An 18,437-nucleotide genomic window follows, 5' to 3' on the forward strand; every position below is an offset into this window, starting at 1 on the left:
AATAATTAGAATAGCATTGGTCTTTACAGGTGTAAATTTTGAAAGTAGCATTCAAACAAATCATTATGGTGAACTGGATAAGGAGTTGCTAATTAGCACAACATATATTTACTTTTATTTATTTAAAATGTTATGTGGCCTTAATATCTCATGGTCATGGTCATGACCAGAATCATGACATTTTACCAATTGTATAATTGTGATTAATTAATATACGTGATAACACTGTTTCACGTATTAATTACGTGATTGGCAAATATACATAGTCATTTCACAACTTGTATAACACAAAGCAGTCTTTCTTTGATTTTATTCTACACTGCTTTCAGCAGAAAATATTTTTCTAGGCTTCCTTAGTGTTGTGGAATGTACAAGGCTTCATTCAATCATCTTTGTATTTTGATGTTTGGCAGCAACAGATTTGGATTAGGCTTTTTAATGTATATCATTTCACTCCTACCATTGGGAGGAAGGTATAAAAGGTGTGAAAAATGTGAAGGAATAGCTTCTTCCCAACAACCATCAGACTAATGAACACTCTGAATTCCAACTAAACTTCAAACTAGGACCTGTCTTGATTGCACTATAGCGACTTTGGTCATTGTTTTATTTTGTGCTATGGTGTTTTTTTGTATTTATTGAACTTTTTTTGTTGATTATGTTATCTGTTGGATATGGAGCGGGTGGATGCCACATTGGTGTCCTGGATCACCAACTACCTGACTAAACGACCATAATATGTCAGGCTACAGAACTGCGTCTCGGACATGGTAGTGAGCAACACAGGGGCCCCCAGGAGACAGTCCTCTCTCCATTCCTGTTCACCACCTGCACCTCGGACTTAAGATATAACTCGAACTCCTGCCACCTGCAGAAGTTTTCAGATGACTCATCAATTGTGGGCTGAATCGGTGACGGGAGTGAAGCTGAATACAGAGATGCAGTCAATGACTTTGTTGAGTGGTGTGGGCTGAATCACCTGCAGCTCAACACCGACAAGACTAAGGAGTTAATGGTGGACTTTAGGAGGAGAGGAAAACCCCTGTCTCTATCAATGGTGTGGATGTGCAGTTTACCAGGGAGTACAAATACCTTGGAATGTACCTGGACAGTAAACTGGACTGATCGAGGCCCTATACAAGAAGGGACAAAGCCGACTGTACTTGTGAGAAGGCTCCGCTCCTTCAACGTCTGCAGCAAGATACTGCAGATGTTCTACCAATCGGTGGTAGCCAGTGCCATCTTTTTCGCTGCCGTATGCTGGGGCAGCAGGGCGAAGGCCGTGGATGCCAATAGGATCAACAAACTCATCAGGAAGGCTGGCTCCGTCCTGGGGGCAGAATTGGATTCATTGAAGGTGGCCTTGGAGGGGAGGATGCTCCTCAAACTGCGGAGTTCCTGGACAATACAGCTTACCCCCTCCATGACACACTGGTCAACCCGAGGAGTACCTTCAGCAACAGACTGGTTCCATTGAGATGCAGGAGATACTTCTTCCCTGTGGCTATCAAACTGTACAACTCATCCTTCTATTGTGGGGTAGACTGAGATTGATTCCTCGCCACCGTCCACACCCCCCCCCCCCCCAATCTTTGCACGTATCCAATCCTTTCCCCTCGTCACTTTAATTTCATTTATTATGTGTTTTATGACTGTTGGCAGATCAATGTCCCTCCTGGGATAAATACATTTCTATCGTATCGTATTGAGTATTGTGTTTACAAACCTGTTGTTCTGCTGAAAGTAAGGACTTCATTGTTTCATTGTTCTGTTTTGGTACATATGAGAATCAAACACTCTTGGCTCTTGATATCTAAAAAGGGGGAAGACATTTCTTTCAAATTAAAACCACTTAGAAATCCAGGTTATATAGGATATGTGAACAAGTGATAATTTTATTTATCTCTATAAATATATTTATTAATATGAATTAGTCAAAACTAGCATAGAGCAGAACACATTTATTGTGGTGAGGCCATAAACCTTATGAGAAAGATAATTGCCGACCTCCACCAGGGAAAGAAGTAATTGCTCTAAGTAGTAAAATTTTAATTGCAGTAGAGTGAAAAGATAAATTACAGCTTAACTCCAGATGTGATATCAGAGGTTGTGAGATTCAATATGGTTATAAAGTTCCATGTGAAATAGAATATTTATATTTTTCCCCACAAATAGATTGGATTATCTGACTATCAGAGTGGATATTTTAATAATATAATCACATAAAAGAACAGTCACTTGGAAGGTTATTTTTCTATTTCTCTTTTTTTTTTAGACCCAAATCACCTTCTTTCAAACTGGTCAATGGAAAATGCAGCTAAGAGTTCTTTTTCAAAATTCATGGACAGATTAAGTGTGGAAATGGAAAATGTCTCGGTCTGGTGTGACAAACACACAGGATGTGGACGTAAAAAATCATTAGTACAAATACTGGGCTGTGGACTATACAAAGTCAATGCAAGAGCAGGAAAAGAAGGATGCCAAGTCACCATGCCTATAAAGGTAACAATGAAAATGTAGTCTTTCTTGATTAACGCTTTTACCAACTCAAATCAATTTGAGTTTCCCAATTTTCTGGTATTAGACTGAAGAACACGTTGAAGTTTGTCCTTAATATGAACAAGTGAGCTAACTTACAAAATAACTGAGGTAGTTGTTCTTACCTCTGTTAATGTCAGTAGCACAGTGGTGCCACAGTTAGTGCTGCTACTTTACAATTCCAGCATCTCAGGTTTGATCTTGACCTCTGGTGTTGTCTCTGTGGAAGTCCACAAGGCCTCCCCGTGACCTCACAACTTTCCCACGAGTGCTCTGCTTTCCTTGCACGTACCAAAGACAAGCTGTTCGCTCAGTTAGTAATTATAAATTACCTCAATCTAGATTAGTGGAAAAATAATAAAAGGGGAGTTGATGGACATTCTGTATTTTAGATGCTTTTTGACAAACTGATTGGTGAGGATGAGTTAAATAGGGTTTTTTTGTTATGCTGTTATCTGGGCATCCAGAAACATACCATGCAGCCATGTCCTTCAGGACTCAGGCAGTACTGCCAGTAGTGGTATTATATCTGAAGAAGGGTCTCGAACCGAAACGTCATCCATTCCTTCTCTCCAGAGATGCTGCCTGTCCCACTGAGTTACTCCAGCATTTTGTGTCTACCAGTGGTATTATTAAGTTGTTCTGATTATATTAATAATTTGTCTTACAGATTGCTGATAAGGAAATTCCACTTAAAAGGGTGGCAAATTGGCCTTCTATGTCTTCTGAGGTTTGGTTTGGTTTATGCTGACCAGCGAAAACCCTGAACACTAGCACTATCCTACACGCCAGGGACAATTTATAATTCTACCAAGCCAATTAGCCCACAAACCTGTAATCTTTGATGTGCGATAGGAAACCGGAGATCCCAGAGAAAATGCACGCAGATCAGGGGGAGAATATATAAACTTCATATAGACAGCACCCGTAGTCAGGATCAAAACCAGGTATCTGGCGCGGTAGGGCAGCAACTCTACCGCTGCGCCACCATGCTGCCCCTTGTAATGTAAATAGTATGTATAGTATAGTTTACATAAACATATAATAAATAGTGATTTACTATAATTCCCATTGCCCCACAGAATTATTAAAGTGTGGAATTTAAAGCATGTCCTATTTGTTCTAATTGATATGGTGATATCCATTGCAAAACAAATAACTTCACTTTGCAGTACAAACCCTATTATGCTAATAGTACAATTTAAGTAGAAAGTTGAATTTTATTAATTCAAAAGTTTTTGTTTGTTAAAGTAAGTTAGCTCATCACAGAAGGATTGTTATTATAAATGTAGAATGGATGTTACATTTGTTTCTTCCTTGCCAGCAATGCGTGGAAGTATTGAAGAAGCAGATCCTTGAGTTTACCCAGAGGTTGCATGCAGCAGAAATAGAACGGCGTTCATTGCGTTTGGAACTCACACAACTCAAAAATTACGTGAGTGACTTGAAAAGAGAAACGGGCAAAGCTCAGATCCTTCAACAACAGCTGACTGACCTCAAACAGTCTCTCAAGGTGCACATTTTCTCACTTTATGCACCATTGGCTTTTCTTTACCTTTCAATGTTAAATGAAAATGTGCTTTTTTCTGGGCATTTGTGCACAGTTCCGGTATTGAGGACTCAAAACAATTTACATGACATATAAATGTATTTTGAATAGCATGAAACTCATTAACAAATAATGTTACCCCACTCATTGGCACTAACAGATCTACACTTCTTTTGACAAGAAGGTTTAATTCTTAAGCTACGGAATAAGTAGGTTGGAATGAATCAGTCTTTGATATGAAACATTAGCTGATTTTATTTCTACAGATGCTGCCTAGCCATCTTAGTAGTATTTTCTGTTACTTTTTACAGCTCCTCAGAAAACAAAGCCGTCTGTGTTCGCATGCTGTAAGACCTGGATGACATTTGGACTTGGGCTAATAAGGGGCAGGCGATATTTGTACCAGTCAAGTGCCAAGCATTAAGAGGGTTCTTGTTCCTGCTCTGGACATCCACTATAATCAACATTATCTTGTCCCCAATCATTAGCAATGTTACAAAATTTTGAGATTAAAAAAATCAAGTCTGCAATTTATCCCATCAGATACAGCGTAACAATAAATTTAAGTTGACACATAATTCACTTTCATATCTCAAGTAATAAAAAAGTTATGGCCATTTTCATACTCGGAAATTAGCATCTTGTTCCCTATTGATTTTCTATGGACATAACAAAAAAGCTGTGATCGTGGACAGTCAAAAGCACATAACCTTCTTAAAAATTAAGAGAACTGAATGAAATTTTCAGTTATCATAGATTGAACCATTCTGAAACAAATATAAAATAATCTAACTTAGATGACCTGAAATTAAAGCATATAATTAGTTAGTTACCCAATTGTAGCTAATTTCAAACTTCAATTTACTAGATCTAAACATCTATCCATTTCTTAATAAATGATTAACATTTTTAAATAGCCCAAGTGTCCAAATAATATTCACAAATAATTCACAATAAAACATGATTTTTAAATCTCATTTACATCAATTTATAGACCAAATGGAAGGAATTTAGTGTCCAATTGCTGTAAATTAAAGTCAATTTAAATCGGCTTTCTAGTGGGTTCATGTGGAACGCGCTGGTTTAGAACGTTCACATTGCGCTAGATTTATGCCCTCAAATGCCCAGAAAAATACTGCGGGATATAAAGAGCCCAAAATGAACTACTCGCTATAGAAAACTTTAATTACAGGGTTATATATATACATGCCCCATTTAATGTAAAAATAAGGTACATACCTTTAATTGTTTGCTTTATAAAACCCTGGGGCTGCGAGAGGTTGCGGAGAGAGAGTGGGTTTTAAATTACTCTAACTATTTTACAAGGCCATAAAAACTAATAATACCTTTTGCGACGGGGTCTTTCAGCGATTTTCCGTTAATGATTTACTAGGCTGAACATTTTCGATTGCAACAGCCTAGTAAAAATCGCGTTTTAAACCCGCCCCCTCTAAACAGTGCCAAAATCACACACAAGGGGTGGGGGGCAGATGCTCAGCCACGATTCAGGTAGGTTTTGTATCAATGTCCATGTGGTTATCATTAACTTTCATCAAGATATTATGTGCAGATAAATCAACAAGTAAAGCAAAGTATAATTGTTACATGGATTCTAGGGCAAAGAAGCAATACCAGGACAACAGAGTGGCACAGCCACTGCAAAAAAAATCTGGTTCAATCCAGATCTTGCATGCAGTCTAGGTGGAGTTTACATGCTCACCCTGTGACTGCCTGGGTTTCATCTGGGTGCTCCAGTTTCCTCTTGCAACCCACACTTCTTGCATCCCAAAGAAGTGTGGGTTTGTTGGTTAATTGGCATCTGTGCAATTGTCCCTGTGTGGGCAGTGGATGAGAACAGAACACGGAATTAGTGTGAATGGGCGATTGATGATCAGTGTGAAATTGATGGGCCATAGGCCTGTTTCAAAGCTGTACCTCTGAACTCTAAACTCTAAACTTGGACTCTGAATAACTATGGCGCAATTCTTTTTACCCCTTATATCATAATTATGCAATCATTATTCATGCTAGCTGTTTGTCATAGCGTTTATATAATAAAGTGCAATGTATCTTGTTTTTGAAGGAAAAAGCAATGCTGTGAACCCTTGTGGCACTTGGTAGGATAGGTACAGAGACAGTGATAATGTGTCCAGAATCAGAGATTTCAGTCTCAATATTAGCGGTTGATATTCAGGATGAGTAGAAATTCCTTCACCCAGAAGGTGGAGAATCTTTGTAATTTTCCACCCAAGTCCATCAAGGATTCCCCACCGTCTGGGTAAAACCCTCTTCTCGCTGCTACCATCGGGCAGGATGTCCAAAAACCTGATGTTGCACACCACCAGGTTCAGGAGCCTCCTACAACTATCAGGTTCTTGAATCAACTTGCACAATCCTAGCCCTACCTCAGCAATTTATGTATAATTACTGTTTTTGTGGTGTTGTCTGCATCTCTCTGCCTGCGTTGGTGCTGCTAGCAATATTTTCATTCTACCTATATCCCACCGTACGTGTGCATGTGACAATAAACTCGACTTGACTTGAAAAGGGCTGTGGAGGCTCTGTCTTAGTGGATGCAAGATAATCATTGGTGGATTTTCAGATATTAAAGGAATCAAGGGATAGTATTAGTGCAGAATGTGGCACTGAGACAAAACATCTGCCGTGATATTAAATGATGAAGCAGGTAGAAGAGGTTGAATAGCCTGTTTCTATCTCCATTTCATATGTTTGTACAGTATATGGGCTAAATAAATTGATTGCTTTTTCCATTAAAATTATTTGTGTAGACACAGAAGATGGTTCCATTTGAGAGATTTGGCAGTATTTGCGAAGAGCTGAATAATGCCTTGCAAAGGGAACAGCAAGCCCAGCTTCTATTAAATGAACAAGCCCATCAGATGCAGGAGTTAAATCTACGACTGGAGCAACATTCAAACAAAGAAGCTGAGAAGAATCAAACACTCTCTGACGCTGTAATGGTAAGCACTTATTTCCTTTTAGGCAACAATCATTATAGTCTCTTACACATTACAGTCTTCATTTACAACTGTTACCTAACCTACACGTAATTATTAAAGTGTCAAGTTTCACACAAATACACATTTCCATGAAAGTGGCATCACAGATAGACATGGTGGTGAAGAAAGCTTTTGGCATGATGGCCGTCATCAGTCGGGACATTGAGTGTAAGAGTTGGATGGTGTGTTGCAGTTTTATCAGGCATTGTTGAGGCCACACTTGACATATTGTGTTAAGTTTGGTCACCCTGCTTTGGAAAGATGCCATGTAGCTGAACAATACGAAAATGGTTTACCAGAATGAGCAGCTCTAAAGAACTTTGGTTGGGCAAAGTTAGAGTATTGTGAGCAGTTCTGGTCGCCCCATTACAGGAAAGATGAGGAGGCTTTGGAGAGGGTGTAGAGGAGGTTTACCAGAATGCTGCCTGGATTACAGGGTTCAGCTACAGGGAGAGGTTAGATAGACTTGGGTTGTTTTCTCTGGAACGTCAGAGGTTGAGTGGAGACTTGATAGAAGTATATCCAAAGGGTTTCTACAGCTATATTAATAGCAAAATGATAACGAGGGATAAAATTGGTCCATTGGAGAGACAGAGTGGGCAGCTATCTGCAGAGCCAAAAGAGATGGGGGAGATATTGAACAATTTATTTTCTTCGGTATTCACCAAGGAGAAGGATATTGAATTATGTGAGGTAAGGGAAACGAGTAGCGTAGCTATGGATACTATGAGGTTCAAAGTAAAAGAAGTACTGACACTTTTGAAAAATATAAAAGTGGATAAGTCTCCAGGTCCTGACAAGGATATTCCCTAGGACATTGAGGGAAGTTAGTGTAGAAATAGCCGGGGCTATGACAGAAATATTTCAAATATCATTAGAAACGGGAATAGTCCCCGAGGATTGGCGTACTGCGCATGTTGTTCCATTGTTTAAAAAGGGTTCTAAGAGTAAACTTAGCAATTATAGACCTGTTAGTTTGACTTCAGTGGTGGGCAAATTAATGGAAAAGATACTTAGAGATAATATATATAAGCATCTGGATAAACAGGGTCTGATTAGGAACAGTCAACATGGATTTGTGCCTGGAAGGTCATGTTTGACTAATCTTCTTGAATTTTTTGAAGAGGTTACTAGGGAAATTGACGAGGGTAAAGCAGTGGATGTTGTCTATATGGACTTTAGTAAGGCCTTTGACAAGGTTCCTCATGGAAGGTTGGTTAAGAGGGTTAAACTGTTGGGTATAAATGCCGGAATAGCAAGATGGATTCAACAGTGGCTGAATGGGAGAAGCCAGAGGGTAATGGTGGATGGCTGTTTGTCGGGTTGGAGGCAGGTGACTAGTGGGGTGCCTCAGGGATATGTGTTGGGTCCTTTGTTGTTTGTCATGTACATCAATGATCTGGATGAAGGGGTGGTAAATTGGATTAGTAAGTATGCAGATGATACCAAGATAGGGGGTGTTGTGGATAATGAAGAGGATTTCCAAAGTCTACAGAGTGATTTAGGCCATTTGGGAAAATGGGCTGAAAGATGGCAGATGGAGTTTAATGCTGATAAATGTGAGGTGCTACACCTTGGCAGGACAAATCAAAATAGGACGTACATGGTAAATGGTAGGGAATTGAAGAATACAGCTGAACAGAGGGATCTGGGAATAACCGTGCATAGTTCCTTGAAGGTGGAACCTCATATAGATAGGGTGGTAAAGAAAGCTTTTGGTATGCTAGCCTTTATAAATCAGAGCATTGAGTATAGAAGCTGGGATGTAATGTTAAAATTGTACAAGGCATTGGTGATACCAAATCTGGAGTATGGTGTACAATTTTGGTCGCCCAATTATAGAAAGGATGTCAACAAAATAGAGAGAGTACAGAGAAGATTTACTAAAATGTTGCCTGGGTTTCAACAACTAAGTTACAGAGATAGGTTGAATAAGTTAGGTCTTTATTCTCTGGAGCGCAGAAGGTTAAGGGGGGACTTGATAGAGGTCTTTAAAATGATGAGAGGGATAGACAGAGTTGATGTGGACAAGCTTTTCCCTTTGAGAATAGGGAAGATTCAAACAAGAGGACATGACTTCAGAATTAAGGGACAGAAGTTTAGGGGTAACATGAGGGGGAACTTCTTTACTCAGAGAGTGGTAGCGGTGTGGAATGAGCTTCCAGTGGAAGTGGTGGCGGCAGGTTCATTGGTATCATTTAAAAATAAATTGGATAGGCATATGGATGAGAAGGGAATGGAGGGTTATGGTATGAGTGCAGGCAGGTGGGACTAAGGGAACAATGTTGTTCGGCACGGACTTGTAGGGCCGAGATGGCCTGTTGTATTGTTATATGGTTATATAAAATTATGAGAGGTGTAGATAAGGTAGACTGTCAGAATCGTCTTCCCAGCGTGGAAATGTCCAACACCAGAGGGTATATTTATAAGGTATAGTTATATTCCTGCATTAAGAATATGATTCTATCTATCAAATCTATACCACTCTAATACTTTATAAACCTCTATCAGGGCAACCCTCAGCCTATCTGATCTAGCAATGAAAATAAATTCAGCCTTTCCAATCACTCCTTGTCCAATTTCAGCCCTCCATTTCAGACAACACCCTGGTGAACTTCTTCCACACTCTCTAATATCATATCCTCCCTGTGCATTGAATGAAAAGTCAGGCAGCATCTGTGGAGGAAAATGGGCAGGTGACAATTTAGGTCAGGAAATTTCTTCAGACTGATCAATAAAAAGAAGGCTCCCGACTCGAATCGTCGTCTCCATTTTCCTCCCTTCTTAACTCATTCATTTTGCCCAAGAATCTGCTGGCATAAGAGTATCAGCCCTCTTGTTTTGACATCCTGTCACTCTCTGCACTTATCACTGGACTTGCTTGTTTTACTTGCATATGAGTCATCCTCTCCAATACTTTTTCCTTAATCAAAATCATTTAAATAAATTATCTGCTTTGCTACATTGCTATTTGGGAATTTGCTATGCATTACTCACTATTGTGTTTTCTGCAACTGACAACTTTTTTTTAAAATCCACATAAAAGCACTTTGGAAGACAAAAGATGACATAGAAACCCAATTCCTTATTTCCTTCTTTATGTTCATTTAAAAAAAAATCTAATTAACGTGAATTGACTGTTGAAATTTGGTTGAAAAAAGGTGGTGGTGGGGGGTGGGGAATCTGGTACATCCACTGAGCATAAGAAATACAAAGATTGTCTTTTGAAAAACTACAAAAATCTATTTTCTTTGGATTGTCTGTGATTTAACGCAGTCCTGTGGGATATCCACTTCGATTTTTCCAATTGCAAGTATTATCTTGCCTCTCTCTTTCAGTAGTAGGTCCCTGGATCATTTTCATAGGTAAGGGAGTATTTTCTCAGGATATTGAGATTCTCCTGAATAATTTCATCATTCCAATTCCTGATTCATCCCTTCACATTACTTCTCTGTCCCATCTCATCACCTCTATCTCTCTTCTACCACCCTCTATGCCTCCTCCCACCCTATTTTGCCACTTCCTTCTTCCCATACCTTTCATCTCCCTTTCCCCAATGGCCTTTTTTATTTCCTACGTTCTCCCCTAAACTCCCTCCATCTCTCTGTCACTCTGCTATCCCTTTTCAGGCCCTTTCCACTCCTTTTCTCCTTGTTTCCTCACTCCTCCTTTCTGCCCTCTCCTCTCGTTACTCTCAACTATCTCTTACGTCCTCTATTCACTAATACTTCATCATACCCGGCCTCCTCCTCCCTTTCTCTCTCATCGTTGCCTCCCCCTCCACCATAATCCAGAGATAATGGCATTTTCCGCTTTCACAACCACATATTCTTTATGTGCGCTGTTTGATATTAGTTATCAGATTGCCATTCTGCTGGTGATGGAACTATTAGGGACATACTTGTGCTCAATTGGCACTTACAATTCTGCACTTTCCAGGTGGAACAGCTGTACCATGAACAAAGGGAACCTTTTCTGGTTTCAGTCTGCCCAGGGTCCTGCAGGTTGGCTGTAATGGCCAACTGCATTCTGATTAATATTGATTTATACAGCAAAGATACTCCTGCATCTGACCTAGTAACAAATAGCCAGTACAGTTATTTGATGACACCTAAGGTGGAGCTTTAGCTTTGTCAACCATATTAATTGCTTTAAGATATTTTTATTTAACCAAGTTCTCTTCCAAAGCATCTATGAAAGTAAGCATGCAGGTACAGCAAGCAGTGAAGAAAGCGAATGGCATGTTGGCCTCCATAACAAGAGGAATCGAATATAGGAGCAAAGAGGTCCTTCTGCAGTTGTACAGAGCCCCAGTGAGACCATGCCTGGAGTATTGTGTGCAGTTTTGGTCCCCTAATTTGAGGAAGGACATTCTTGCTATTGAGGGAGTGCAACGTAGGTTTACAAGGTTAATTCCCGGGATGGCGGGACTGTCATATGCTGAGAGAATGGAGCAGCTGGGCTTGTACACTCTGGAGTTTAGAAGGATGAGAGGGAATCTCACTGAAACATATAAGATTGTTAAGGGCATGGACACACTAGAGGCAGGAAACATGTTCCCGATTTTGAGGGAGTCCAGAAGCAGGGGCCACAGTTTAAGAATAAAGAGTAAGCCATTTAGAATGGAGATGAGGAAACACTTTTTCTCACAGAGAATGGTGAGAATGTGGAATTCTCTGCCTCAGAGGGCGGTGGAGGCAGGTTCTCTGAATTCTTTCAAGAGAGAGCTAGATAGGGCTCTTAAAAATAGAGTAGTCGGGATATGGGGAGAAGGCAGGAACCGGGTACTGATTGGGGATGATCAGCCATGATCACATTGAATGGCGGTGCTGGCTCGAATGGCCAAATGGCCTACTCTTGCACCTATTGTCTATTGTCTATAAATGTTAAATTGCTTAGGAATTTAATTCAAAAGTGCTAATAGCAATTAAGAATACCAACTAGTAATCAGAAAATTTAACAATTTTACACTTGTTTACTCATCATGCTATGATTTAGTTGGACATGAATGACAATCCAGCAAAAGATTCTGAATTGGGGTTGGCATTGCATTTTGAATATATAGTAATTTGCATTACTTACAATGTCTAAAGCACTCAATGCCAATTAGTGTGCACCTCTGGAGAACATTGATATGATGTTTTGGGACCTTTCTTGAGTGATTGTGGGGGTGGGAAAGTGGGGGAGCAGGACAAAGCCTGGCGAGTGTACAGAGTGTTGGCAAGTATTGAGGATTAACAGTGTAGAGTTTTCTTCTGGGTGCTGTTGGCACAGTAAGTTCAATTCGCATTAAAAACTATGCAGATACTTTTTGATTTGATTACTTTTCACAAGTTCCCATTCAAAGCATGTGCTTTCATATTTAGGGATGACCTGATGCAGCTCTATTCCTGTAGCTGAAAACAGGAATACCAAAAATGGGTCTTCTCAGAATTTCTAATCACTCATCATTGAGTAATTTGGAATTGAAAAAAAACCTGCTAGTTTTACTGGTATATTTGTTCCTGGTAAATGATTTTATTTTAAATGAACATGTCTAACTGATCTAGCCTAATTATAGCCTTGCAACAATTGCCATTTTCAGGGAATCTTTTATGCTGCTTGAAGCCAAAACAGTGTATGCTACATCACTAAATATGACGGCAAATGTTTTGAATGGAATCTCCTGAAATATAATCATTAAAAAGTTAACATTATTTTCAGTGTGAATTCATCATTTTTCGAGCTGTATCCAGAGGAAAAATGAAAATATTTGTGAAATGTACAGAGCACAACAACCAATTTGCATACAAAAAACAGCATAGAAATCTCAACGTGATAATGACTAGATAAATGATATTGTGATATTTATATCAGGACTACCCAACCACCTTGTTAAATTAGAACCTTTGGATCTTCATATTTGCCTGAAAGGACATGCAAGTCTTATTTAATATCAGTTGAAGCAGTTATATAACTGCTCATCTAAAAAGTACGTGTGACAGTGCAGCACTCCCTTTGTACTTTTGGCCTATATTTTACGCTGAAAGAGGATTTCAAAGCACAGTATTCTGAAAGTTCTATCACTTGACATTCATGCCAAAATGGAGAAAACTCAAATTGTGTTGAACATAATTTGCTGGATCTTTTCTGCTGCATTCATCAGTTTGGGAATAATTGTTTTGTTAAAAAGGATTGAGCAGAAATTCTTGCATTCTTACACCAGTTTTGAATCAAATTATTTTCAAATATTTATAATTGGGATGACAGGTCAACTGGGAAAATGAACAAGGGAATACAGATGAAATTTAACTCCGACAAGTGCAAAGTGATGCATTGTGGAAAGTTGAACCTAGGGATGCACACGCAGTGAAATGATAGGGCCCTGGGAATGGTGTTCAACAGAGAGACGGGATAGAAGTTTGTAGTTCCGTGAAAATGGGAACACACATAGACAAGGTGGTCAGGAAGGACTATGGCATGATTGCCTTTCTCAGCCAAGGCATTGACTCCAAGAGTTGAGGTGTCATGTTACATTTTTACAAAGTACTGGTTAGGCTGCACTTTATGTATACAAAAGTGCTGGAGAAACTCAGCGGGTGCAGCAGCATCTATGGAGCGAAGGAAATAGGCAACGTTTTGGGCCGAAACCCTTCTTCAGACTTACGCACTTTATGTAGGGTGTGTAGTTTTCATCGACACACTGTAGGAAGGTTGTATTTCAGCAAGCGAGGGTACAGGTAAGATTCCCAAGGATTTTGCCCGGACTGGAGGTCATGATTCATCAGGAGAGATAGGATCGACTGTGTCTGTCTTCCATGCAGCAAGTGAGGCTGGTTGGTGATATGATTTACATATGTATGAGAGGCAGATGTAGTCAGTATCTCATTCCATTGGTAGGAGTGTCTAAAATTAGAGGACATCGATTTAAGGTGAGGCGGAGGACAAGGAGTGGTTGGTATCTGAAATAAGGTGCCAGAGGAGTTGGTGGAGGCAGGATTAGTAACAACATATAAGATGCTTCGGGACAGGTGCTTGAACAAGCAAGGCATAGAAGGATATGGAATTAATTTAGGCAAATGGGATCATTACGCAGAGGTATGATGGTTAGTATTGAGGTGATGGGCTGAAGGACGTTTCTGAGCTGTACAATTCTATCTACTATTGCCTTTTTTAATATTTGTAAGCTATTTTCTGTCATTCAAAACTATGAAGGGGCTAGTAGAGGTTATTTTTACCATAAACATTTACATTTTTTATGGAACTTTACACCAGCCAGTTCTATACTGTAGCTGATGCACACCATCACAGATACAGGAAAGCTTCTTTCATGTAGTCTGCCAGTACATTTAGATCGATCCTTTGATATCTGGTTAATGCTCAAGAGGATGTTGAAACCACAGTAAAAGTGCATTTTGAAAACAGCATGAGAGAGAATGCTAGTTTCTGCTCTCATCGTATGTTTTTGCCCCACACCAGGAACTTGGTTGAGACTGCCCAAACTCATTCCACATTGGAGCCTTGCAGCTGAGGCAAAGACTTTCATCTCGTCTTTGTGAGCAGGTCCCAGACTTTAAAGGCCAGCTTGCTAATCATTGCTCTATTCAGGCTTTCGTAACTAAACTTTGTGTGCTAGATGTAATACTACTCTTTGTCAAAGTTGTAACTTTTTGCCTGCCTCATTACTCTGGCACTTTACATCTGGAAAAATCCAGTCATTTTTACAGGAATTTACGGTCTCCAATATGCCTTTGGGCTACTCATTTCAATTTAAAAACCTCGGTAAAAAGTTCAAAGCAAAATAAATCTGCACGTACTAATATTTATTGTGATTTAAAAATGGATGACTCCTCTATTTAGACAAATTATTTTGTATTTTGAATGTAGGAATTAAAATAGGAAATACTTTTAACAGGACTGAAATTATCTTTCAGATAACTAGCATTTTTTAAATATGTGTTAATATAAATGATGTGATATAGAATTACAAATACTGAAGTCAATGTTGCTCTCCATCTAATTGGTCTGTGATGTTGGACAATATTTTCAGTGCTAGGTATAATACTGCACATAAGCAAAATGTAATGTTCTCTACTTGTATGATTAGCTTGTGTGAAATGTTTATGATTCTTGGTGCGGCATTTATGCTGTCTTGTGGATTAAGATGTGATGTTCTAATACTGTGTGCACTTCAGATAAGTGCAGCCATATTGACCTCTCTCAGAAACACAATTACTAAGCAGTGCATTTTTAGTTTAATTTCATCAGGGTTTAATTAGTATACAAATACAACTTTCCTTATCTTTTTCTCCACCTAATTGGCCTGTCTTTGCTAATGTGTGAAATATGTGAAAGTGGGCTGTAATTAGTATGACCGTGTTCACCTTTTTCTTTCTAGCTTGCAATTGCCTGAAGGTCTCAGAACCTTAAAACAGTGCTTTGGATTATTGCTTTGCAATCACTCTGAACAGAAGGGCTTTGGGTGCTGTTCGTTCCCACTGTATAGTTGGAACTTCATCCCTTTGCCCACTAAATGTTTATTGATTATCTCACAGTTCTGTGCTCAGCTTCCAACAACTTAATATCGGGTGACAGTCGAGAGAGTTCTCTGAGTAATTAGAGTGGAGCATTAGGGGAACAATTAGGAGCAGAGTTATTAAAGTTGATTTATCCTATTCTCACCCGCACTATTTGCAGATATCAAGCTATCACATGCTCAATAAGGACCATGAACTCGAGCTTGTTAGAAATTATTGGGTATCTAACAACTTATTATTTTGTATTTCATGAAGGTGGACAGCAACTTCCAGTTAAAAGTAGAAAATTTCAGAATCTTTAGTTTGTCAAGGGGTTTAATTAGACCAGTATAAAGCATAATGTGGCTTAGTCAATAGAGGAAATCTTTAAACGTTGCTGTCAGTTTTGCACAGGCATATTATCAGTCACAATGAAAAGTTTCAGTGTACAAAAATAAAATGAGGAAGGTCGGAAAAAGTGTATATGAGCAATGACCATGTTATGAAAATGTTACAGATCTGCTATTCAAAATGCCTTATTCATTTTTTAGAAGATGTATTTATTCATTACAAGCAATTGTAATAATTTAGTTAGAATTTTTTTATCATTTGTGAACATTTCTATTGACCCCTTTATCCAGGAGAAGGAATATCATCCTTAACAGCTGGAAATTAAACTTACTATTGAAATGCGTTGTACTCTTTGATTCCAAACGCATCTATTTTCCAATATATAATATCAATTCACTGTGTGGTTTCAGTGTTATTTAAGGTGAAAAGAAAACATAAATGCACCCAAAGTCGGCAATGTTTATTGAGGCATTGAGTGTGAGAAAACAACAAGCAAAAATCTATAGATGCTGGACATTTATAATAAAACCAAAAAAAACAGCGAGTCAGGCAACATCTGTGGAGAGAGAAGGGGAGAAAGATTATGGTTTTTTTTAAATAATTTAGAATAACATGTTTGAGAGCTTTGAGTAGAATGGTCACAGTGTGTCGGGTAATTGGTTAGAAGTTATTTATCATTAATCTTATAAATGTAATGCTGAGGCTCCATCAGGCGCTGGTAAGGCCGCATTTGGAATATTGTGAACAATTTTGGGCACCATATCTGAGGAAGGATATGCTGGCTCTGGAGAGGATCCAGAGGAGGTTTACAAGATTGATCCCAGGAATGAGTAGGTTAACCTATGATGATGTTTGTCGGCCCTTCAGGTTTACTATGTCCTCTGGTCCTCAATTTACCTACTCTGGGCAAGAGACTCTGTGCGTCTACATAATCTATTCCTCATTCTTCTGTAAATTGTCCAGAGTATGTAAGATGTGCAATTGGGTAACAAGAGAACTAATGTACAATCGACCGTCGGTCGGCACGGACTTGGTGAGCTGAACAGCCGTTTTCCACACTGTATCTCTAAACTAATACTAAACTCAAGAATACATACATTGTATGATACAATCCACCATTTTCCAACACAGAATTACATTCAGAGTGCACTGTAAGCTTTCTATACATATCTGCCGATCTCCTTTCCTCTGCCTCGTCATCCATTCCTTTTATTACTGCCTTTCCTTAATTTGCAGAATGGCACCCTCTTGAAAGAAATGCCGCCAGCATGGGTTTCAGCCCCAGAAATCCACCATTGTGCTCGAGCCATCCCCTTAAGTTCCAAAACTCAAGATATCACTGGGCCGCACATTGACGCAGCTGGTTGAGCTGTTGCCTCGGTTTCAGAAACCAATGTTCAATCCTGATCATGAGTGCCGTCTGTGTATAGGTTAATTAGCCTCTGTAAATTACCCTATTGTGTTGGGAGCGAATGACAAAATTGAGTTAACATAGAATTAATGCCAATGGATGATCAGTGGTCATCGTGTTTCCATGCTGTACCTTTAAACGAAGGTCACGAGGGGTAAACTGGAGGCAGCTCCCACATATATAGCCACACAAACCATCAGGGGTATCTCAGATATCCCAGATGCTGTAAGCTGTGCAACACACTGACCTGAACTCATGAAAAAGAACATTTCACTCATTGTAGCCCACATTCTAAGATTTCTCTGCCTCCCTTTTTATATACTCAAACTGTTCTAGCCCAATCACCAGAACTGAATTAACGTTGACTGAAAAAGTCACATTTACACAGGGTGGCCTGTCCCACTTAAGCGATTTTTCAGCGGACTGCAGGTGACTGTCAAGTTGCCGACAGTCGCATGAAAAACCAGCGACTGGAACGGCGACTGTCAGAGTGGAACACACACACACATCGCTTCCTTCACCAGCCCGTTATGCAGGTGGGGACAGGGCAAATGGGGGGAAGGCTGTCTAAATGAAATTCACACGGTTGAAAACCAATGTGATACAGACATACACCACGATGAATAGGAAGGTTGGTTGTGTAATTAAGACGGTGAAAGCACAGTGTACGGGAAGGGTCACGTAAGTCCTTTAAAAGAGGGAGGAGAAGGAGTGGAGACAACTTTTAAGAAGTCAGAGATACACAGCTGTGAAGCTTGGCAGACATTAACATTCTGAAAACTACTGTTTACATTTTTTTCCCCAATGAGCCAATGAAATTGACCGGTTAGCACCAGCTACAACCTCCGAGAACCTTCGACCTCCTGGCAACCCACTAGGACCTCCTGGTGACCCGCCTACGGTTCGAGAATTCACGCTACTCTCCATGGCGGCTTCATTCAGGTCACCACTAACTTTTCAACATGTTGAAAAATTCACGGTGAGCATAATGAGGCCTCGACTAGTTCCCAGAATGCGGGAACTCCTCACGACCATGAAGGCGACTACCCGGCAACCACCTGCGAACATGTGGC

The 18,437-nt window shown here is 39.6% G+C and overlaps 1 protein-coding gene across 5 annotated transcripts in view; it reads left to right on the plus strand.

The window, feature by feature from the left end:
- Window positions 1–18,437, plus strand: part of LOC129695419 (coiled-coil domain-containing protein 171-like) — a 254,013-nt gene that overhangs the window by 136,185 nt on the left and 99,391 nt on the right. For 4 of the 5 annotated variants that reach the window (XM_055632349.1, XM_055632347.1, XM_055632346.1 and 1 more), the window contains exons 18-20: window positions 2,276–2,502; window positions 3,863–4,051; window positions 6,877–7,068. In XM_055632349.1, coding sequence (XP_055488324.1) covers window positions 2,276–2,502; window positions 3,863–4,051; window positions 6,877–7,068 — 608 coding nt within the window. The remainder of the gene's footprint in view (window positions 1–2,275; window positions 2,503–3,862; window positions 4,052–6,876; window positions 7,069–18,437) is intronic. The other variant, XM_055632348.1, reaches the window with a different exon arrangement.

Source organism: Leucoraja erinacea, chromosome 3, assembly GCF_028641065.1.
Source record: "Leucoraja erinacea ecotype New England chromosome 3, Leri_hhj_1, whole genome shotgun sequence".
NCBI classification, from domain to species: Eukaryota; Metazoa; Chordata; class Chondrichthyes; order Rajiformes; family Rajidae; genus Leucoraja; species Leucoraja erinaceus.